General features: G+C 46.9%; 1 protein-coding gene across 3 annotated transcripts in view; it reads right to left on the bottom strand.

The window, feature by feature from the left end:
- Positions 1-1068: 1068 nt before the first annotated feature.
- The window catches only part of PINX1 (PIN2 (TERF1) interacting telomerase inhibitor 1), a 94303-nt gene continuing 71024 nt past the window's right edge, over positions 1069-24347 (bottom strand). For all 3 annotated transcript variants that reach the window (XM_008248958.4, XM_070068210.1, XM_017337759.3), the window contains exon 7: positions 1069-1832. In XM_008248958.4, coding sequence (XP_008247180.1) covers positions 1314-1832 — 519 coding nt within the window. In that variant the 3' untranslated portion in view covers positions 1069-1313. The remainder of the gene's footprint in view (positions 1833-24347) is intronic.

The raw sequence follows: 24347 nt of genomic DNA, 5'->3' as shown, positions 1-24347 counted from the left end.
TCACCAAAGTGTGGGTGAGTTTTAGTTCCTGTTACCAGCAGCCAGCTATAAATCAAGTGGAGAGCAGCACCTGGCCCAGGTTTCCCTGCCACGCCCACAGCTCCCTGACAGGCCTGTCAGGAGGAGGCCAGCGGGCGACAAGACCGCCCCAGCAAGCTGGGGGAGCAGGGTACAGGAAAGCTGGAGCGAAAACAGCAGCAGTGCCAGAGAGGGGGCGAGGAAGAGAAGATCAAGGGAGCTAAGAAGGCAGAGGGGACACGAGGCAGGGGAAGGCCTGGGGCCCTCTACAGCCTGCACCTGTTCTGTGTCCTAGGGAGGCCATGGATTGCCCGCAGTTAGCTGGGTGACGAGCACAAGGGACAGGCCAGTGTGCGGCAGGGGAAGGCTGCACAAACACAAGGAGGCGACAGCCTGCACTTGGAGCAGGGCGGACAGGTGTCTGACTGTTTGTATGGCTTCTACTCCTTAAAGAACGCTCTTCAGGCAGCCTCAATCTAGAGATGGATTTCAAGACAGCTTCGTTTTGAACTTCCTGAAGACCTCCGAATCGTGCAAACCAAGGCGAAGCCTACCACGGGCCAATGCTTCCCAGGACCCCACAGTGCAACTGTATCTGACTGCTGACAGTGCAGGAAGCAAGAAAAGGCTGATGTGAGAACGGAAGATGGAGATGTCCCCAGCGTCAGTCCACCTCTCGGCTCTGAGGTCGTGGGGAGAAGAGCTGAGCGCACATGGCTGCCACTGCTTAGTGGAAGAGAAGCCATTTGAATAGTTTCCCCATCAAAACACAAACAACACAACACAAGACAACAAAAAGCCCTCTGATTCGGGAATGTAGTCCTGTAATTCCTACTTGGCAAAAATATATGGTTGGCTATGGAACAAAAGGAACTATCTCAATCCAAACTATTGCCTCTTAATCCTTTAATTAGCCTAAGTCCTTCACAAGGAAGCACAATTCGTTGTTACTGAAGGAAACCACCACAAACACAGATTGAGATGTCAATGTGTGTGCACACACACAACTGGATGTATTTGTATGAACATGAAAACACCCTCATGAAGGGCTCAGAGTTTAAAAAAAAAATTTATTTGTTTATGAAAGCCATGATTTGGAACCTTTTTAAAAAGTGCCCCTGGGAAGAGGGTCTGGGACAACCGCGGAGAGCAGGTGGGACGCGGCGGTCGGCGGGCATGTTGAAAGATGTCCCCACATGGCCTGGGGTTCGCTCTGCCCTGACTGCAGGCCAAAGGCGTTGGCCCTGGCAGCGCCCTGACAGCTGAGCGGTCGGAAGGCCCTGGCTTGGGAGAGTTCACCTGGAACCTTTCTTCTTCTTCTTCTTCTTCCTGTTCACTGGGGCTTCATCCAGGGCAGGGTCCACCGGCTCCTGTACCTCTGCCGGCTGCTGCAGCTGTTTCTTTCCTCTCCTTTTCTGGGGCTCTGGGGTACAGTCCTGGTCTCCAGCTGGCTGCACCCAACCCTCTGCAGCCAGGGCAGCAGCATCGGGACCCTCATCCCCAGAGGGGCCTCCTGCTCTTTTCTTCTTCTTGGCCGCTGGCTCGCGGTCCCCATCTCCCTCAGGCTTTCCCTTCTCTGGCCGCTTGGCCTTGGGTTGGGGGTGCTCCTCTCCATTTTTGTCTGCTGTCTCTCTGCTGCTTTTCTTTCGCTTCTTCCGTTTCATGGGGGTCTCTGAGAGATCAGTCCCTGGAGCCGTGACCTGTGCTTTGTTCTTCAGCTCGGCCATCCGCTTGGCAAAATACTCCTGGATGGTGAAGGCGCTGGTTGTCGTGGAGGCTTCGTTCCCGTCCGGAGAGCTAGGGCTGGGATCGTCCTAAGGCAGGGAAGAGTGACAAAGCTGTTAGGTGTCAATGGTTCACTCTGACAGCCCCCAGGAGCACTCCATGAGGGACCACGCACTCAGCAGCTGAGGGCTGGGTTCCCCCTTCCCTTCCTCCCCTCTGCTGGCCCTGGGGCTGGCCCTGGGGCCTGAGCCGCGAAGCAGAGGCCACGTGGCCATGTGGTTGAGTACTCTGTGGGGCAGCAGCTGAACAGACAGAGGCTAACAGGACTAACTGGCAGGTCCCCTCGCCGGGCCGCTCAGTGAACACAGCCCAGAAGCCACGCCATCAATGGTGACTGTCTCCCATAAAAGACAGGGACACAGACGTTCTGGTGCTTTGTGAGGTTCTCAGGAGCTGACTGCAGCCCCATTAAGGTGACACAGGTCTCTGGGCACTGACCTAGAAACACAGATGCTACCTGTGTAGGTGAACGCTCCCACGAGGACAAGAGCCAGATTCCAACCCGGAAGCCAGCTTGTGAGGAACACAGGCAGAGCCCGGCCACGAAGTCCTCCCCGATCAAAGAATAGGGAGCTTGGGGGAGGGCTTTGGCGAGTGGTGGGGAGAAGGGAGATGCCCCTCCTCCTACTCGGACGCGGACCAGATACTCATGGCCGTGTTAGTCTTCTCTTTAAATGTGAGCAATTACTCATTCATAACAGCTGGGATTAAGTGAGGTTTATGTTCTGGTTTTAACGCTTGAGAAGCAGGAGAACATTCCTTACACAAGAGGCTGGGAGAGGCAGCGAAAGGCTGGTGCCCCTGTAGGACTGTGGCTGGCAGGTGACGAAAGCGTCCGTGTGAAGAAGGAAGCACCTTCGTGGAATCTAAGGAATATGCTTCAGTAAAGCCCACGCCCACAGTGACTCTGCCCACAGGGACTTAAGATAACCCAGTCATTAAACCACGATGCTGAGTGTGGGTTTCATCACTACCTGGCCTCTTCCTTCTTGTTCACTGAGTCTCACAGCAGCAGGCAACTGCTCTCCCCTTTCATGTGGGGAGGGCAGGAAAGTTTCTGAATGAAGCAATTTTCACATAGGAGTCTACAAATGATTTCAAATTTAGCAGCTGACTCAATTACGAACCAACACATTTAAATGGACCCTGTATTTTCTTGATACGGTGGCCTCAAAAACCAGCTCAGTGGAATTGAAAGGAGTGTCTCATATGAAGTTCCAGCAGAACCAACATCGTATCAATGGATGGCTGGTTCCCGAGTGGACCCTGTCCCGGAAAGGCACCCCGGCAACACCACCGCTCACCAAATCAACACTAACCTGATTTTCTTCCATCTGGAGGCTACACAGAAATAATCATCACATGGCCACCTTTGTCATTTCAAAACACCAAATGCAGAGCAGATGGAATAAATCAACTGCATTTTGGAGATGTTTGTATTTTATCTACAAAATTCAATTTTTGCCAGAAGAAAAATGATAAGGAGCTGTCCTGGGAGACAACAACCAGGTCACTTTGTCTTTTCGTCCTCAAAAGCTGAATGAAAGCTGACATCCCGCACAGCAGAGTGCAAACCTTCTCAAGGCTCAGGGCCCGCCCCTCTGGCTCCACGTCCAGCCCACGCACGCCCACAGCCACACGGGCCACAGGCTCTGGGAAAGCTGCCTGATTCCACAGCAGAGGTCTCACTTGAGAGTAACACGGCACCCAAGGGGCCTGCCATTGCAACTCACTCACATGCCAGCCATACACCACAGCTCCCGACTTGCTCACCTGTTTACCATCTTCTCCGCTTTTGCTTTAACACTTTAATCACTGGATCTGATAGCTGGTATTAATCACTAATTATTAGGAAATACAAGATCATTTTGGAGTTGCCGGTGAATGCAGCACATCTTTCCAACCCCAGAAAGGAAGTATATGGTGATCAGGGGTTTAATAACCAAGGGTTACTACACACCAAATCTAGCGCAGCATGGAGACAAACAAGAGATGCTGGCACCTAAATCCTATGTATCCCAAGGAAAGCTCAGGCAAAACAATGACTTGCTGGGGACAGCTGTGTAGTGTCAGCCCACACTACAAGGACACACTGCTTCAGAACCCAGGGACACTCAAAATCTGCTTCCCCCAGGAATGGCGCCCAGAACTCACACTTTCTGCACTTGAAATCAGAAACCGCTTCTACTACAGAGATTGTAACCCTGGTTCTATGCTCTTGGCCATGGCAACACATAAAAAAGTAGACACATTTTCAAAAAAACTAATACTTTTCACATCTGGTCTCTATTTAGATTGAACAAGTATTAAAAAAGCACCAATTACTTTTCAGTATTTAGAAACAGAGACAACTTGCATCTTTCCACATCCCCTATTAAACACACAATATAATCTCAAAAAAATTCTATAACATTTAAATGTGATTTTTCACGACTTCATGAATATTGACAATGTCCCAGTATGCTAATGGTATTCCAAAAAGTAGTAAAACAAACTAAAAAGTAACTTGAAAACTTCTGGTTCCATAAAAAATACTACCAAGGGAGGTGTGGTCCACTAATTGTTTTGCCAATATTTGATTTAACCCCAAGGATTCAGGAAACATCCCTGTCTTCTGCAACTCCAATTCCAGCCATTAACCAATGGAGGTCCTCCAATAAATCCCCGATCGCCTCTGGGCCTCAGCTAGCTCATCAGTGAAGTAAGCATTAAATGAGATGACTTCTAAAGTTCCTTGCAGGGCTGCACTGTACTTGAGCTGACCATCACTCCACGAGACAGCAGAGCAGGTAAGGTCCAGCGGTTCTTGTTAGAGCAGCAGAGATGAGCTCGGCTCAGAGAAGACGATCGCCTACCTGCCATGTCAATATGGAGAAGTGACAAGAACAGAGCTACAGTGGACCCATGAGGAAATGCGTTCACCACCCGTAAGAAGGCAAAGACCACATCCACTAATGCTGCCTGTGTGGGCTGGAAGAGCCATATGCGATTTTGTAATGAATAATATTTAAGAATTCATTTGAAAGAACTGCCACTATGCAGAAGCTAAAATCTAAAATCTGCAGTGAATGTTAGCTGGATATAATTGATTTTAAATCTAACTCCTGGAAAATCAGACCAACACTTACTTTCCTAAGGCAGGCAGTAAGAAGCTGGAATCATTTTTTCTTTTTTTAAAGACTTATTTTATTTATTTGAAAGACAGAGTTACAGAGAAAGGTAGAGACAGAGAGAAAGGTCTTCCATCTGCTGGTTCACTCCCCAGATGACCACAACAGCTAGAGCTGTGCCAATCCGAAGCCAGAAGCCAGGAGCTTCTTCCTGGTCTCCCACGCGGGTGCAGGGGCCCAATGGCTTGGGCCATCCTGTATTGCTTTCCTAGGCCAAAGCAGAGAACTGGATCGGAAGGGGAGCAGCTGGGACTAGAACCAGCTGGGACTAGAACCGGCTTGAAGCCAGGGCTTCAACCCACTGTGCTATAGTGCTGGCCCCGAAGCTGGAACCTTTAAAAATGATAATACATTCCCATGTTGTACTTATGGTTTGAGTTTCTTTGCATATAATATGGCTTGAAAACCTCTACTGATCCTTCGCATACTGTAAGTGTTCTCAAAAGGTAGACAGGGGTGGGGTGGGGCACACGGGGCAGCAATGCCAACAGGCTGGCAGTGAAAAGGTGGTGGGTTTCTGGAATAAACTCGGCTTCAGTCTGGTTCTTGAAGCTCCCCTCAAATGCCATCAGTTTTAATAGCTAGCTGGTGATGACATACAAGAGAAAGGTTAAAAGATGGATAAAGGTGAGAGAGTCCAAGTGTGTGGGAGCGGGGGCTTTGCCCTTGGGACCCCCAGCTCTCTGCTGAATCCTACAGGTTCCCAGGTCCTCTCTCAACTCAGCCAAACTCCGGGCAGCACAGCAGCAGGTCATATGTAAGTGTGCATGCCCAGGACCAAGTGGTTTACCTAAGGTGAAGTTTGAACGAGTTCAGCGAGTGAGGAGGAGAAATGGTAAGAGATTTAACCAAACAGTTCAGAAACTGCTGTCTCTAAAGATGTGATGTTGACTCTGCTCTAACTTCCCTTTCACTAATCAGACACAAAGGCACATGATGAGTCCTGAAATACTTCCTGTGTATTTCAGAAGCCACTCTTTCTTGTGCTGTTCTAAAGAACTGTCTGAGGGTTAACCTCATCTGCTCACCGAGAGTCTGACAGTCTCCTCAAGTCCTTCAGAGTTGCTGAGTGTACACAGTTCGTTAAAAACACCAATGACTGGGGCTGGCGCTGTGGCATAGTGGGTAAAGCTGCCACCTGTAGTGCCGGCATCCCATATGGGCTCTGGTTCGAGTCCCGGCTGCTCCTCTTCTGATCCTGCTCTCTGCTATGGCCTGGGAAAGCAGTAGAAGATGGCCCAAGTCCTTGGGCCCCTGCACCCACATGGGAGACCTGGAAGAAGCTCCTGGGTCCTGGCTTCAGATCGGCCCAGCTCTGGCTGTTACGGCCATTTGGGGAGTGACCCAGTGGACGGAAGATCTCTTTCTCTCTCTTTCTGTAACTCTGCTTTCAAATAAATAAATAAATAAACCTTAAAAAACAAGGCAAAACAAAGCAAAAAAACAAACACTGATGACCGACACTCCCCATTGCACCTGGGGCCTTGACTGCAACCCCTCAGTGACCACCCAGTGAGGCAGAACGCAGGCAGCTCCGGAGGCTCTGCTCCCCACTTCAGTCTCAACAGCTCCAAGCAAGAAGAGTCTCGCAGGACTGCCTGCTCGACCATGAGACGACACGTCTCCCTAAGTGACCACCCCCGGGGGACTTCTGCACGCCGGCACTGATCGGCACACAGCACCTCCTGTACTTCCAGCAGCCAGAGGAGCGTGGAGGGGAGACCTGAGACTCGCAGTGCTTCCTGGGAAGGGGCAGGGGCAGGAGCAGGGTTTGGTTCCCGGGCTGCCAGGCACAAAGCCGTGCTCCATCCTCCGCTGTGCCATGACCCGCGGCCTGCATTACACAGACTCATGTGTCACCTTTCTCTCTCCACAGAAGCCATCCCAACACTAAAGCCCATTCTCCACTGGTTGTATAATCCAGAGACTGAGATGCAAGCTCAATTCTGAGGAAGGCAGGTTAACAGATGCAAGCTGCCGGTAGGAAAAATGTCAGAAGAAATAGCTACTACCTTTAAAAGACAATAAACCTCTATTATCTGGTTTGCAATTCACGCAAATTAAAAATAGCTGGAAGCCAGGCTTAGGAGTTTTATAATTTGCCAAATTAGCATATACATTCACTTGACAAACTGTGACTGTTATAAAGCAGGAAGTGAAACGTAAGTCTAAACTTCCACTCAAGGCAAGAATCCCTCCTGGGTGGATGTTGGCCAACTTCTACTCGGACATTTCCAACACGGAAAGTTGGTGTCAGTAGTCCCCCACCCACAGTCCAAAAACATCAAATGAAAAACTCCAGAAATAGACTGTCCCTAAGTTGGAAGCTGCACACCATTCTGAATAATGTGGTGAGATCCCGTGCAGTCCTGCTCTGTCCTGCCGGGGCTGTGCACCCTCTCTCTGTCCACCATATCCACACTGTGCATGCTACCTGCCTGCCGGCCTTTAGGAGCCACCACTGTTATCACAGCCACCGTCACAACACCACACTGGATGCATTCAAGCAACCCTTATTCCTTTCTGTAATGGCCCTGGAGCATAAACTTTTATTATACCACTTTGCTATAACTGTTTATTATAAGTGATTGCTGCTAATTTCTTGCTGTGCCTAATGTAGAAACTGAACTTTATTGTACAGACAGGAATAAACATGGTTTATGTGAGATGTGGTACTATCCAAAGTTTCAGGCACCCACTGCGGGTCTTGGGTTAGGGTGGGGGCTACTGTACTTAGTGTGGCAGTCCGTCCCGCCCTTAGCTCTCTTTGACTGCTTTTGCACTGTGCATCAGCAATACAGAGGGTCAATGCCATGTGCCATGATTTGACCTGGAGAAACTTCATGCCACGTCCGCCTCTGGTAATTCTGAATTACCACTGAAGTGAGGGGGCACAGCAGATACTAAGGAAAGATGACCTTGGAGAGAAAGACAGACAGATACACCCGTGCTGTATTTTTTTTTTTTTAAAGATTTCTTTATTTATTTGAAAGAGTTACACAGAGAGAGAAGGAGAGGGAGAGGCAGAGGCAGAGAGAGAGAGAGGGGTATTTCATCTGCTGGTTCACTCCCCAGTTGGCTGCAACGGTCAGAACTGTGCTGATCTGAAGGCAGAAGCCAGAAACTTCCTCCGGGTCTCCCACATGGGTGCAGGGGCCACAGGGACTTGGGCCATCTTCTACTGTTTTCCCAGGCCACAGCAGAGAGCTGAATTGGAAGTGGAGCAGCTGGGACTCGAACCAGCACCCATACGGGATGCTGGCACTGCAGGCAGCAGCTTTACCAGCTACGCCACAGCGCTGACCCTCACCCTTACTATATCAGGTCCCTGAAGGACATCTGAAACTACGTAAGCCAAGTCTTCTCTAGGATCTACAGAATTATGAGCCCGTTCTTTGTTTCCTTTACATATTCTATCAAGAGGCTTAGCTCGATGAGCCGTCCACACAAACTCATCTAGGTTCACAGATGAATTTGCTCTTGTGTCACTCAGACATACACACTGAGATGGATTACCAGGGAAATGGCCCAGACAGGCTTCTCTTCATTCGTCCAGTACAAACACTGTTCGCATCTTTCGGGTCAGCTCAGTACCTACTGAGCTCCCTGCGGCACACGCCCCAAGTCCTGCTACTCCCGATCAAGGCCGCAGCCCAGGGAAGGCGTTTCGGCTCTCGGCTTGCCTCATACACTCCTGCGGGCGTGAAGTGGCAGGAGGAGGGCAGCTTTCTGACTTCCAAGTTAAGACACAGAGGTCATGCCACAACAGTAATCCTTCAATGAACTTTTCTCATTGAAAGAACAAGTAGACACCCAGAGCTCAAGGCTAATGTGTTTAGCAACTGGAGTATTAGCTCTGATGGCCACTGCCTGTGATGAGCAAACACTCACTGCCACCAGGGCCCGTCTGTCATCAGTGTGTGCCGGATTAGTCCACGGAAAGTTAAGAAAGCTTGGCAAGTGAGCCGCTTGCAGAACATTCTGTACCTTTCCAAGCTCTCCAGCCGGGCGACCCTGACAAGCTCGAGCTGCGTCTTTACCCTGGGAGGCAGAAGTTGCACCGATCCGTTTTGGACAGACAGCAGTGGAGGTCTGAGTGACTCTGTGACCCGTCAGGATGCTGAGACCTACGGTCTGCTGGATGTGTACTAGAAACCCTCTCCTACGGCGGGGGCAGCATGAACGGATTCGCTCACCTACCACACGGGCCTACAGCGCTCAGCGCTCTTCGCTCTTCGCCACATCACAGGCGAGCGCATTCCTTCAACAAATCTCATTCATTCCTTGTGGAACACCCTCTCTTGCTTATCATCTGTGACCAGCAATTAATTGTTGCTAGTCTCTGTTTTTGGATAATTTGCTCTGTAAGCATCTTCCCAATGGAATAAAAATCTTCTAAGTGCAGGGATCATTTTACTCCATCTGCACTCAGCCCAACCTCTCTAATGAGGACAAAGGTAGGCCAGTGCCATGGCTCGATAGGCTAATCCTCCGCCTGCGGTGCCGGCACGCTGGGCTCTAGTCCCAGTCGGGGCCCCAGATTCTGTCCCGGTTGCTCCTCTTCCAGGCCAGCTCTCTGCTATGGCCCAGGAGTGCAGTGGAGGATGGCCCAAGTCCTTGGGCCCTGCACCCACATGGGAGACCAGGAGAAGCACCTGGCTCCTGGCTTCGGATCAGTGCGGTGCACCGGCCGCGGCGGCCATTGGAGGGTGAACCAGTGGCAAAGGAAGACCTTTCTCTCTGTCTCTCTCTCACTGTCCACTCAGCCTGTCAAAAAAAAAAAAAAAAAAAAAGAAAAGAAAAAAAAGAGGACAAAGGTAAGGTGACTACTCAAAAAAAAAGCACAAAACGCCCAAGCCAGGCACACCAAGGCTGTGCAGAGCCCCCGTCCCCACTGAAGACACCCTTCACATTTGTCAGCAGAGATTTATCCACCCACCAGCCAAGTCTAATGTCAAGAAGCAAATCCAGGCAGCATTTTGCAGTATATATTCTTCCCATGTAGAAGAAACTAGTCCCTTCTTATCGGAACCTTGCCTCATGATGACACTACTTCTCCAACTACTACAAGGTATATACGAATCCTCTCTGGGGTGAGCAGAATCACACCCTGTGGCCCTTAGCAATCACTATACATAGGAACCCAGCCAAAGAAGCCATACCTTTCTTCTCCTAGTTGGTTATTCCATGTGTTACCACAGTCAACCAAGACAAGTCAATCGGAAAAGCCAGGGTGCCGTGTGTGTGGGAACTGTGCGCCGTTTCTGCGGGATGCGACAGACAATGTGCGGCGTGGCTGAACCACAGAGGCAAAGGGAAGCACTCATCTGGAGCCGACGGACAGTGGGACGGAAGTGTCGCCAGGTGCCCCAGCAGCACGCTGCTACAGCACAGCCTCCACCGTCCCCTGAGCGAAAACAGCCTGAGAAAGCTCCCAGGAGTCATCTACGGCTCAGCCGGCAGTGAGTGTGCCTGGTGCCACTGTGTCGCATTGCTAGTTAGCGTCCGGTGCTACCTTTGTGGTTTCATGCATTGCCTTCGCGGTTTCCATATAATTGAAAACATTCAGTGTTTTACCGACAAAGAGCTATTTTTACAATCAAAAAAGTTTATCCAAGTGTGAAATCACGTACTTTGTTTCGAGACATCTATCACTTTAAATCTGGAGGCAGGCCAAGCCTACAAAGTCTCAGTAGTAACCAGTCTCAGGAAATTTACTTGGAAGATTCTATCACTGTAAGCATTAGCAAGTGTCACAAGTCAAAAACGAATTTAAAACCCATGGTGGCTGAAGAGACATTGCAACAACAGAACAAGAAGTATGCAGCAACTCAGCTCGAAAACACATTTAGAAATTGTACGGGCCGGCGCCACAGCTCAGTAGGCTAATCCTCCGCCTTGCGGCACCGGCACACCAGGTTCTAGTCCCGGTCAGGGCACTGGATTCTGTCCCGGTTGTTCCTCTTCCAGGCCAGCTCTCTGCTGTGGCCAGGGAGTGCAGTGGAGGATGGCCCAAGTGCTTGGGCCCTGCACCCCATGGGAGACCAGGATAAGCACCTGGCTCCTGCCTTTGGATAGGCGCGGCGCGCTGCGCACCCACCGCGGTGGCCATTGGAGGGTGAACCAACGGCAAAAGGAAGACCTTTCTCTCTGTCTCTCTCTCTCACTGTCCACTCTGCCTGTCAAAAAAAAGAAAAAAAAAAAAGAAAAAAAGAAATTGTACGTGTGTGTGCACACTCACAAACAGGTATAGGACCCCGTGGCATGTGTCAGAAGTCCACTATGTGGGCATTCTATAAGGATTCTTTCTAGAACAAGGCTTGACAAACTGTGGCCATGGATCTATCTCTTTGTAGATCAACCTCAAGCTGGTTGAGGTGTCAAAAGAATATTTCATGACACTTAAAAACCAGGGCCCATAAATAAAATTTTGAATTTCAATACTAAAAGATCAGTGGAAATTTATTTTCTTACTTAAAAAAGTATACATGATACAGCTAAGTATTTACTGAGTGGTGTATTATAAAGTATAATATGCTTTTATGAATATTGTACCGCTGAATTTCAGAAATGCCAGGTGCTTTTCAAGCACACACATACACACACACACACAGAGCAGTCTCCCCTGATCTGTAGTTTTGCTTTATGTAATACTAGGCTGGAAAGAGTTCATGTGTTGGAAACAATCCCAGATTTCTACGTTGATGGCATGTGGAGGTGGACCTCTGGGAGGAGATAAGGGTAAGGTGAGGTCGTAAGTATAGAGCCCTCATGATGCACTAGTGCCCCTCTCAGAAGAGGAAGACAGATTCGCGATGGAACACTGCTCTCCTGGTAAAGCCTCCTGCCATGTCTTGCACGAGGAAGCCTGACCGGACACTGGCACCTTGGCATTGGGACTCCCAGCCTCCAGAACCGTGAGAAACACCCCTCTGGTCTTTATATGCCACCCGGCCTCAGGTATTCTATTACAGCAGCAGCAAACGGACTAAGATACCTGGTGTCAGTTAGTTACTGTCAACTTGGTCCAAAAATACTAACTGGAAAACTCCAATAATAAACAATTCTGAAGTTTTAAATTCTGTGCTGTTCAGAGCCGGCGCCACAGCTCAGTAGGCTAATCCTCCGCCTTGCGGCACCGGCACACCAGGTTCTAGTCCCGGTCAGGGCACTGGATTCTGTCCCGGTTGCCCCTCTTCCAGGCCAGCTCTCTGCTGTGGCCAGAGAGTGCAGTGGAGGATGGCCCAAGTGCTTGGGCCCTGCACCCCATGGGAGACCAGGATAAGTACCTGGCTCCTGCCTTCGGATAGGCGCGGTGCACCAGCTGTGGCAGCCATTGGAGGGTGAACCAACGGCAAAAGAAAGACCTTTCTCTCTGTCTCTCTCTCTCTCACTGTCCACTCTGCCTGTCAAAAAAAAAAAAAAAAAAAATTCTGTGCTGTTCAGAGCCCAGGGCTAGAATCTGGCACGAGCCTGTGAAAGACATAATTCGTAACTTTTCTAGCGTATCTGGGCTGTGTAGGCTACTGACCTACCAGTCACTGTGTAGCTGTATGAGTTATCAGTGGGCTGAGGCATTATTACAGTACTTTTTTTTCTTTTAATTTGAGAGGCACAGTTATAGACAGACAGAGGTCTTCTATCTGCAGGTTCACTCCCTAAATGGCTGTAACAATTGGAGCTGGGCTGATCTGAAGCCAGGAGTCAGGAGCTTTTTCTAGGTCTCCCATGTGGGTGCAGGGGCTCAAGCACTTGGGCCATCTTCTACTGCTTTCCCAGGCCATCAACAGGGAGTTGAATTGGAAGTGGAGCAGCCGGGACTCAAACTGGTGCTCCTACAAGAGGCTTAACCTACTATGCCACAGTGTCGGCCCTACAGTGTATGTTGAAGTAACCCTTAGCTTTCTCAATAACGGCTCCAAAGCATAACAGACACACTGGCAAAGCAAATGCTGTAAACTGCTTCCTTTAAGAGCAAAGATGAAAGTTCTGGACTTTTAAGTTAAAAAAATCATATGCTAAGGTTGCTAAGATCTGCAGTAAAAACGAACTGCCTATTTGTGAAACCATGAAGAAGGAAAAAGAAATGTTTTAGTTTTGCTGTTGCACCCCAACCTGCAAAAATTGTAGCCACAGTCTATGTTTAGTTAAGAAGGAAAAGGCATTAAATTACAGGATTCAGAGCTACCCTTGGTTTCAGGCTTCCCCTGGAGGTCGTGGCGGGACTACTATCCGTCCAGGTTAGGGGGACTACAATCCGTCCAGAGGCGGAGGATTTGGGGCTTTGATGAGGTCCCAGTCTGAGTCTCTCGCCTGTGACAGAATGCCCACCTTACTGAATCATGCCAGAGAACTGAGGGGCTGCTAACTGTGGCCTGTGTCTGAGCAGCAAAGGAGGAAAGAGGAAGTAATGTGACATCAGAGAGCTCTCAGCAGGCCTGCACACACGCAGAGCTACCTGCTAGGAATCAGGCCTCACAGCTCAGCTTGGAATTTACAAACTCACACACAAGAACCAGACATCTCAGAGAAGGCATCGGGAGCTGCAGGGACAGAACCACTGGCTCTTCGCTAGCATTCAGTTGAGAAATACAAATAATGAACGCCAAGTTCCTCATCTGAAGGCCAGTGCTAACCAAGCTGTTCATTTTCTGTTCTTTATTTCATTTTCCTAGTCAGCTGCCCAAATCACCATTCACCAAAAAACGGCAACATAAGCACGGTTCACCAGGTGACATCTATGGTGCTCTATGGCGACATCTCCGCAAGTGACTGACATGGGGATCACTGACAAGAGTCACACAGCCTCTGCGGGAAAAGAGAAAGAGAGGAGCAGGCTCCTGGTCTGCCTGACAGGCCCTTGGCCTCGGACAGTGCTGCACAGACTCATGTGACAACCTTTCACCACACACGGGCCACCATGAGATAAATGAGCCCCTCCAAAGCTAGACATGATCAATGTGACACAGGACCGACTTCTCTGAACGGAGCCTAAAAATACTCCAAAGCCACTGTATTTGAGAATTCTAGGTCAACTGGTTCTCTCCCCTGCTCTCAAGAGGCACAAGGAGCAGTTTTTATGCACAGATGGTGGCTGCTATGCGAATCTCAAAGAAAAAAAGCACAGGCTTCCAGAGGGTTCTGTCTCTCCCATCCCTTACACCATAAAAAGATCTGAAGAGTGTTTCAGAATTGAGACAACTCCGGTGTAGACTCCTTATTTTACAAAGCATAGCAGTTTTTGAAGAGTAAGATTTAAGGTTTACAGAAAATAAGATTTATTAGAGAATATTTTGAAACTAGGAATAGAGCATGAATAAATTATCTGGAATAATTAGTCGAGATTATTTTTTTAAAAATTTATTTGAAAATTAGTGTTACACACACACACACACACAGAGAGAGAGAGAGAGAGAGAGAGAGAGAAATCTTCTACCTGGGGGTTCACACCCCAGATGGCCACAAGGGCTGGTGCTGGACCAGGCCAAAGCCAGGAGCCTAGAACTCCACCAAGCCTCCCACGTGGGTGCAGGGACCCAAGCACTTGGGCCATCTTCTGCTGCCTTCCCAGGCACATTAGCGGGAAGCTGGATCAGAAATTGGGACTCAAACCAGTGCTCATATGGGATGCCAGCACAGCAGGCTGCAGCATAACCTACTGTGCCACAATGCCAACCTCTAGTCAAGATTATTTTTAAAAGAATAAATTAATTTAGGCAAATCCGATTGACTAGCCCACAAAGGTTCCCTCTCTCAATTCCTAGACATTATGAAAAGCTAATCTTTGTATAGACCCTTTATAATTCACCAGAAATCAAGGCAGCAAATAAAAATACTTTCAGGAGTAAACTGGTAGAGCAAAAAAACAGTCTACGTTTAATAGATATTGAAGTTACCAGGAGTCAAATTAAATAAAAGTCTGAACCCAATGAGTCATGTTTTAAAAGTAAATTGTACATTGCATAGGTCTCATGGTAGATGTGCTCAAAACAACAACAAAAAAAGATAACACACTAGGGCAATTTATTTTGAGGATAGAATAGAAATCAAATAACAACAAAATCAACTGTACACAATCTTATTCCAGAAAAACTCTAAGCAATTAAGCTGAAATTATAACTCCAAAGGGCCCATAAAAATAAACATTACTACTGCCATTAAACATATAATCCTATAATGACCCCTTTTCTGGGTTTTACACAAGCTGTAACCTTTTTATTTTATAAGCCAGAAAGATATTAAAAGTTTATGTGAAGAAGAACAAGAAATCCTGTCTTCCTACCTGCTCAGAGTACAGAGGGTTCTGTGAGCAGGCCCTGCCTCTCCTGCGTAAGGACGCACACGTGTGGTCCTCAGGGCCCCAGCCTCAAGGTCAGGGGGGACTCAGTGCCCTACAGCCCAGTGCTTCTCCAACTGTCAGGGCTGGAGAACTAGCTTATTTATTTGTTTATGTGTCTCTTTACATCTCCAGCTCATGCAGGCCAGGATTTTTGTTAAGAAATGAATTATTAGTGAGCCAGTGTTGTAGCATAACAGGTTAAGCAGTCGTCTGTCACACTGGCATCCTATATGGGTGTTGGTTCAAGTCCGGGCTGCTCCACTTCCAATCCAGCTATCTGCTAATGTGCCTGGGAAAGCAGCAGAAGACAGCCCAAGACCTTGGGCCCCTGCACCCAAGTGGGAAACCCGAATGAAATAGTCTGGTCCAGTTCAGGCCACTGTGGCCAGCTGGAGAGTGAAGCAATGGACGGAAGGTCTCTACCTCTCCCCCTCCCTCTCTCTGTAACTCTGCCTTTCAAATAAACAAAATAAATCTTTAGAAAAAAAATGTATCAGGAAAACAAAAATTCATAAAGATATATAAAACTTAAGTTCCAATTTATAAGCCTCACTATCAAATTATATAAAAATTTCCTTTTTAAAAACATTTAGGAGGAAGTACCTGGCTCCCGGCTTTGGACTGGCGCAGGGCGCCGGCCGTGGTGGCCATTTGTGGGGTGAACCAATGGAAGGAAGACCTTTCTCTCTGTCTCTCTCTCTCACTGACTAACTCCGCCTGTCAAAAAAAATTTTTTTTTAATCTGAAAGGCAGAGTGACAGGGCAAGAGATAGTAAGAGAGAAACCTTCTGCCCACTGGTTCACTCCCCAAATGCCCACAATAGCCAGGGCTGGGCCAGGCCAAAACCAAAATTCAATCTGGCTTTCCCATGTGGGTGACAGGGCCCAGGCACGTGCGCCATCATCTGCTGCTTCCTAGGTTTCACATGAGCAGGAAGCTGGGCGGGAAGTAGAGGTGAGACTTGACCCCAGGCACTCTGGCATAGGATGAGGGCTTCCCAAGCAGTGTCTTAACACAGCGAGCCACAACACATGGCCCTATGTGTTTCTAAATGCTTAATTTCTGTTCTTAGCTTTGCAGGCAGGTCTATGGACTATAACTTTGAGTGGCTTTCCTTTAAAATACTAGCTTCCAAGGAAAGAAAACAGGTGCTGCGTTCTATGTAGGCACTGACCCACATAGTTCAAAGATCTGATTCACAACTGACAGAATGTGTGATCTTGTACAAGTCAATGGCCTTTCTGGGCCTCCATTAGAGCATTTGCAAGACAAGGAAGTAAGGCTACTCAGTATCCTTCTTCAAACAGTTTTAGTATCACAGGCCTTTCTTTAAAGGAAATCTTCAGGCTGCTGTGGCACAGCAGGTAAAGCCACCACCTGCAGTGCTGGCATCCCATATGGAAGCCGGTTGGAGTCCCTGCTGCTCCACTTCTGATCCAGCTCTCTGCTATGGCCTGGGAAAGCAGTAGAGGATGGCCCAAGTCCTTGGGCCCCTGCACCCATGTGAGAGACCCAGAAGAAGCTCCTGGCTCCTGGCTTCGGATCAGCGCAACTCCGGCTGTTGCCGCCAATTGGGGAGTAAACCATCGGATGGAAGACCTCTCTCTCTGCATCTCCTTCTCTCTCTGTGTAACTCTTTCAAATAAATAAATAAATCTTTAACAACAACAACAACAACAACAAAAAAAAAAAACACAAAGGAAATCTCCAATACAAGGACAATGGGTTCCACACTTAAGGGGAGCTTTGGTTGGGGCAGGGTTGGGGTAACTCAAAGCTCAGTGCCTCATCCTCCCCTCCCCTCTGCTCCCCCATCTCCTGGTAAAGGGCCCAAGGTTCCTAGGACTCCAGGGCTTCCAGTGGGAAAACAACTCTATTTTCGAAGGTCTGTTACAGTTCTAATATTCATTATAGCCTTGACAATTTCACAGCACCTGGAGGAGAGATGAACACGCTTTCAGGAATAAAATGGAACCTTAGTTTAAAAAGTTAACTAAAAAGCTAACAACTAAAGTTTTTTATCTACTTCTAGAATTTTAACAACCAGCTATTAGAATTGTCCAGCTGACCAGTGTCTTCCCAATACTGTAAAGTCTGTAGGTGGGTCCTCAGTAGGGTTCAAGATGACCTGTGAGGAGCTCAGGGCTGTACCACAGAGAGATGGGGACGCCCAGACTCACCTCACCCGAGCACCCCACTCCAGCCTGTCCTCCCCACAGACCACAGCACAGGAAGCAGAGCCCCGCCTTTTCTACTCAGCTGTGCAGACCTCACAGGGTGAAAATCTGGGAGAGAAAGCTGCTCTCCTGGCAGGAGGGAAGGGCAGAAGGAAAGAGAGCCCACATTTCACTCTTCTGCTCCCACACAAGGCCATGGGGGGACGATTTCTTATTAACACAAAAGCTCTTAAAACCAGTTGTTTGATCTGTCAAACAAAAAAAGCCAAATCTAATCCTCTCAGGCCAAACCTATGTCCTAGCAAAACTAACCACACAAGGCGGCCAGACGTCCAGCCCTTGGGCGCTCTGGAGCCCTTCCCTCACCCTCACCCTCACTGTGCCTCCTCTTCTTTTAAATGACCGCCTTTTATGGAGCTACATTTGCTGATCTAGAAGACAACTTGTATTTTCACTGGGACTAAAACAACTTGGACAAAAGCAGTGGCCCACTTTCTCCTTTGTGGCTCCTCCAGAAAGTAGAGGCAGCCCCCAGCCCTGTTTGCAGTCCTGGCTGCCAGGAGATGGCCAGTTTATGTCTCTTGTCCTAGGACAGGAAAAGGATGCACTCTCGGCACCATGTGCTAGCAAGAGATAAGACCCGAGATTTCTGTCCTCAGCACCTTATCAGCTTTTCCTGCGACTTTCCAGAGCAGACAGCACCATGACTGGCAATAAACTACACCCGCTTAGGGGGGGCCGGGGCTGCGAACAACCTGAGGTCTGGGGGGAGTGAGGTAGGGAGGGCTGCAGAACAAGGAAAACAGAAAAATCCTTTCAAGATCTTAAAATGGTTTGGCCCAAATAAAATTGCCTTTTCTCTTTTTAAACACATAGCTTTTTCCATCTGTGTTTGTTAAAACTGTAGCAACAGGGTTACAGGTTTTTATGACAACTTCCTTTCTGGTTGGAACGAAGCACCACTTTCCTTGCTTTGAGCCCTGCCCCTAACCGCCTTGTGCTACCAGCGCCTGGGCACGTAGCACGAGACAGCTTGAGTGACGGATGCTCTGATGGGTGCCTATAAAGCACAGGCTGCAGGGTGAACGCCTCCTCCAGGCACGCAAGCCTCCACTTAGACAACCAGTGTTTCCTGGGGTCAGGCCACGTGCACTCGCACAGGACAATTCCGTTCCCGTACGGCGGAGGGACAAGTGAAGCTGTGGGACTCTCCTCCACATGCAGAGGGCTGTCACTGACCCGCTCTGCGCTGCAACACATCACACCTGGAATCAAGGCTTATGTTACTTAGAACCCTGACATTCTTGAGGGGGGAAGGGAGTGGTGAATATAGATCCTAGAGAAAAATCTAGATGAAACAAGAACATTTATATGTAGGTATGGACTGTTATTTTGAATCAATCTATGTCAAAGTCATATAAATTTGTACTCCTCTGCCAAAACTTGTTTATTATGAAGAATATCAAACATATAGAAAGGTAGAGAAAATAAGTATAATGTACCTATTACCCAGCTTGAATAATTATTTTTCCACTCTTAAATACTCATTATTCTATTCTTTCTCCATTAATTCATTTTTTTTTTTTTTTTTTATTTATTTTTTTAATTATTTATTTTTTTGACAGGCAGAGTGGACAGTGAGAGAGAGAGACAGAGAGAAAGGTCTTCCTTTGCCGTTGGTTCACCCTCCAATGGCCGCCGCGGCCGGCGCGCTGCGGCCAGTGCACCGCGCTGATCCGATGGCAGGAGCCAGGAGCCAGGTGCTTTTCCCGGTCTCCCATGGGGTGCAGGGCCCAAGCACCTGGGCCATCCTCCACTGCACTCCCTGGCCACAGTAGAGAGCTGGCCTGGAAGAGGGGCAACCGGGACAGAATCCGGCGCCCCGACCGGGACTAGAACCCGGTGTGCCGGAGCCGCAAGGCGGAGGATCAGCCTAGTGAGCCGCGGCGCCGGCCTCTCCATTAATTCAAAGTAAATCACAGAAACCATATACTTTCACCTATAGATATTTTCCTATGTATATCTAAAAGATAATCTAAGAAAAATCTTTATTTATACTACTTACCACAATAAAGATTAATAACATTTGCTTAACATTACAAAGTAGCTAGTCTATGTTCACATTGCCTTCATCGTCTTATTATTGATTTATTACAATTTATCTGCATCAGTTTCCACATAAGGTCCATATACTGTGATCAGTTGATATGTCCTTTTTTTTTTTTTTTCCTTTTTAAAAGATTCATTTATTTCATTTGAAAGGCAGAGTTACAGAGAGAGAGAGGTCTTCCATCTGCTGGTTCACTCCCTAGATGGTTGCAACAGCAGAGCTGTGCCAATCCAAAGCCAGGAGCCAGGAGCTTCTTCCAGGTCTCCCATGCGGATACAGGGGCCCAAGGACTTGGGCCATCTTCTACTGCTTTCCCAGGCCATGGCAGAGAGCTGGATAGGAAGTGGAGCAGCCAAGACTCGAATTGGTGCCCATATGGGATGCCGGCACTGCAGGCAGTGGCTTTACCTGCTACGCCACAGTGCCAGCCCCTCCTGTCTCTTTTAAGACGTAATTTCCCACTCCATCTCTCCCTTTTGTTGTTGATGAAAGGAAGCAATTTGTCCCACATGGTTCTCTCATGATGTGAATTGTATGGTGGGGGGTTAACATGTTCCCTGTCCCATGCAATCTTATTCAGCACTTGTGCTATTTATGAAACACTGAGATGGATTCATGGTTAAGTAAATTTGAGAGACAAACCTGTGCTATTCTTCTCCTTTAGTCAAAATGTGCATTATCACTAGAGAAATGTGGCTGTTGTTAAATTTCAGAATTTCCCAAAAATATCTGACCTCAGAGCCCTTTTCAGCTTAACACCCACTGGCATGCCAGGGATTCGGTGTTCTGCTGAACCTCCACTGAAAGAGCTGTTCAAATAGATAACTGCCAGAATCTGGATAAAATGGGCAACTGCTTTGATGAGATCTACAGCTAAGGGTCTGTCTAAGCGGATGGGCTTTTACCAATGGGCAACCCATTTTACGCAAAAATGGCAGAAAACTAGTATGGGAGTGAAAACATTCCATTATGAACCACTAGCTGCTGGGTGACACTGCAAGAAGAGTTAATGCTTCTGTAGTTACTCCTTTATTAAAAGGGAGATACTGTTTCCTGGCTTAGTAAGAAAGAACACTCCCACTATTGAGGGAGAGGTGGCAGAGAAATAACATGTCCTTGATCATGCCAAGCCTTACAATTGCTTACAGCCCAGCCTTGCCTTCTTTGTAGGATCACCTACAGCAGTAGAAGCTGCACAGTTTTAACTGTGGACAGCCACAAGTGAACAAGATCTTAAAGCTGAGTTCCACTTAAAGTCTGTGCAAAGGTCAAACCACAGAAATAGTGAATAAATGCATAATACAACAACAAAAGAAAACAAAAGGGAAAAAGCTCCTTGACACTGACCTTGGCAACAGTTTCTTGGATATCACACCAAAAGCTCAGGCTACAAAAGCAAAAATCAATGGAACTATACCAAACTAAAAACTTCTGTTCAGGAAACAATTAACAAAATGAAAAGGCAACTTATGAATTGGAGAAAAACATTTGCAAACTATGTATCTGATAAAAGTTAACACCCAAAATGTATATAGAGAACTCATACAACAAAACAGTAAGAAAATATATAATCTGATTTAAAAATGGACAAAGAACCTGAACATATATTTCTCAAGACATTTAAATGGCCAATAGATACATGAAAAGATGCTCAACATCACTAATCATCAAGGAAATGCAAACCACAGCCCTTCACACCCATTAGCATAGCTATTATAAAAAATAAGAGATAAGTGCTGGCAAGAGTATAAGGAAAAAGAGAACCCTTGTATACTGATGGTGAAAATAGAGATTGGTATCACCATTATGGAAAACAATACAAAGTTCCTTAAAAAATTAAAAATACACTATTTGCTTCTCAAATAAATAAATCTTTAAAAAAAAGAAATTAAAAATACAAATTTCACAACATAGCAATCCAATTCTGGGTATACAGCCAAAGGAAATGAAATTACCACCTTGTAAAGATATCTGCACTCCCATATTCAGTGCAGCAGTATTCACAACAGCAAAGACAGGCAAGCAACCTACGTGTCTGGTAATGAATGAATGAATGGATAAGAAAGAAAGAAAATGTGATACACACATATAGGAATATTATTAAACCTTTAAAAAGCAGGAGTTCTTGCCATTTGTCACAACATGTATGGATCTGGAGGCCATTATGGTAAGTGACGTAAGTCAGACACAGAAAAAAAATATGGCATGATTTCATTTATACTTGGAATCTTAAAAAAAAAAAAAAAGTCATGGCAAGAGTTTGGTACAATGATTAAACCACTGCTTGGGACCCCTGCACCCACAGCAGGGTACCTGAGTTTGAGTCCCAGCTCTGCCTCCAATTCTAGCTTCCTGATGCTGTGTGCCCTGGGAGGAAGCAGGTATTGGCTCAAGTTGTTGGGTCCCTGTCACTCAAGTGGGAAACCTGGATAGAGTTCTGAGTTCCTGGCTTTGGCCTGGCCCAGTCTCAGCTGTTGTGGGCATTTGGGAAGTAAACCAGCAGATGGAAGCTCTCTGTTTCTATCTCTGTTTTGCAAATAAAAATAAGCAAATATATTTTTAAAAAGTCAAACAAAGATAGAGATAAGAGTGTTTATATTAGTATGGGGCAAGAATATGGGGAGACTAGGTTGAAGGATACAAAGCAAATATGCAGCATGACAAGTCTAAAGATTTAATGCACACTATGAGTAATATAGTTAATAATAGCATATTCTAATAAGGATTTTTTTGCTAAATCAGTAGATCTTGCCATAGGGGCAAAAATGGGTAACTATGTGAGACAATGGATATGTCAATCCAATAAATATTTCACCATAGTAATAAGCATTTTACTATTAGTACCTTGGAGACAACTTTAAGAACTCCCACTGGCCAAAGATGAAAAAATCTGATTGTCAATAAACAAAACTACTGCAATGCATTGAAGCATACCAAATACATTTCAATCCACAAGTGATATAAAAAAGTGAACATTTATTGGTCCCCTTTGGGGAATGGTAGGGAGATCCCCTATCATTTTCAAATACTGCTGAATGAAAGATATATCAACATTGTTGTATGTGATCTTTATTCGAATCCTTATTCTAACAAAGAAATGGTAAAGAAGCCAAAATTCATAACATTAATACAAATTGAAACTTGGAAAACTTACTGATGCTAGTAAGTAATGGTATTAGAGTTCTGCATTGAGAAAAGGAGTCCTTAAATTAACTTTTAGCAATAAGTACTCAAAGTATTGAAATACTTAAAATATGGATGAAATGTTGATTTCTGGGATGCATGTGTTTTAGAGTTAACACTGGAGGGGAAGAGTCTTAGCGATTAGACAAGTCAGAACGTCTAGTACTCCCCTTCCCTCTTTGCTTCTCCAAGGATCTGTGTCTTACAGATATGCTCTTTTCTCCCCAGAAGTCCTCTCCACCAGATTACACATTCTGCCAGCTGACTACCTGATGCCTGTCCCCAGGCCTCAGGCACAGTAGAGTATGTCTCAGACTTCCTGAACTGTGGTTCATTCCCCAAATAGTCTCAATGGCTGGGGTGGGCCAGGCTGAAGCCAGGAGCCTGGAACCTATCTGTGCCTCCTATATGGGCGGCAAGGGTCCAAGTACTTGAGCCATCATCTGTTGCCTTCCCAGGTGCATTAGCAGGGAGCTAGAACAGAAGTGGAGCAGCTAGAACTGGAACCAAGGCTCATATAGGATAAAGGTGTAGCAGGCAGCTCAACCTACTGCCAGTGCTGGCCACTGACAATGCCAGCCCCAAGACATACAATAAGTTTAAGCATTTGTTAAAAGCTTTTGAGTTTAAGCTCACAAAAAGCTTCAAAACCAGGCAAGTAAAGTTTAGGACCTCTATGTGGAATTACAAAAGAAATCCTGGACAAAGATCAGGGGACAGAGGACTAGAGGCCAGATGTCAGGCCCCTCCCACTGTTGCTTTAGAACAACTCTTTTTGATGCAAAAAAGATAAACTTGTCAAAAAGCAACAGAGGAGAAACCAAACCACCTCAGCCTTGTGCTCTTTGGCAGACACTGGCTGCTGTCCCAAGAAATACAAACTCTGAGTGAACTTCCTAGAGGCTCAGTCTGCTTCAGATAAGAATTAGCACAACCTCCACAAACAACAAAGCCTACAGCACTCCGACTCCGACTCCTATCAACAGAGGACTTACAGTGTAAATCTAACAGTCAAAGACAATTATTTGGAAACGTCTCATCAGGTTTCAGGCTAAAGGCTAAACTTTTAAACATAAGTCTTTGGTTGTTATAAATTACTTCTAATGGATTTACATAAGATTACAATTTAATGATGGATAAGAATGAAGAAATATATTAAACTACACTTAGAGCTATTGGTACAATTCTATTAAATTAGGGCTATATTTAAGCTGCTTCTGTCACTGTATCTTGGAGAGATTGGTCTAGAAAATAACCAAGGGGGCTGGTGCTGTGGCACAGTGGGTAAAACCGCTGCCTGCTATGCCAGCATCCCATATGGGCGCCAGTTCAAGTCCTGGCTGTTCCACTTCCAATCCAGTTCTCTGGTATATGGCCGGGGAGAGCAGTGAAGATGGTCTAAGTACTTGGGCCTCTGCACCCACATGGGAGACTCGGAAGAAGCTCCTGGTTCCTGGCTTCGGATCAGCTAAGCATCGGCCATTGCAGCCATTTGGGGAGTGAATCAGTGATGGAAAACTTTTCTCTCTCTCCTCTCTCTCTCTCTGCCTCTAACTTTGCCTTT

This window comes from Oryctolagus cuniculus, chromosome 2 (genome assembly GCF_964237555.1).
Source record: "Oryctolagus cuniculus chromosome 2, mOryCun1.1, whole genome shotgun sequence".
Taxonomy (NCBI): domain Eukaryota; kingdom Metazoa; phylum Chordata; class Mammalia; order Lagomorpha; family Leporidae; genus Oryctolagus; species Oryctolagus cuniculus.
Note: the sequence above shows the minus strand (reverse complement) of the source record. Positions and strands in the feature narration are given on the sequence as shown.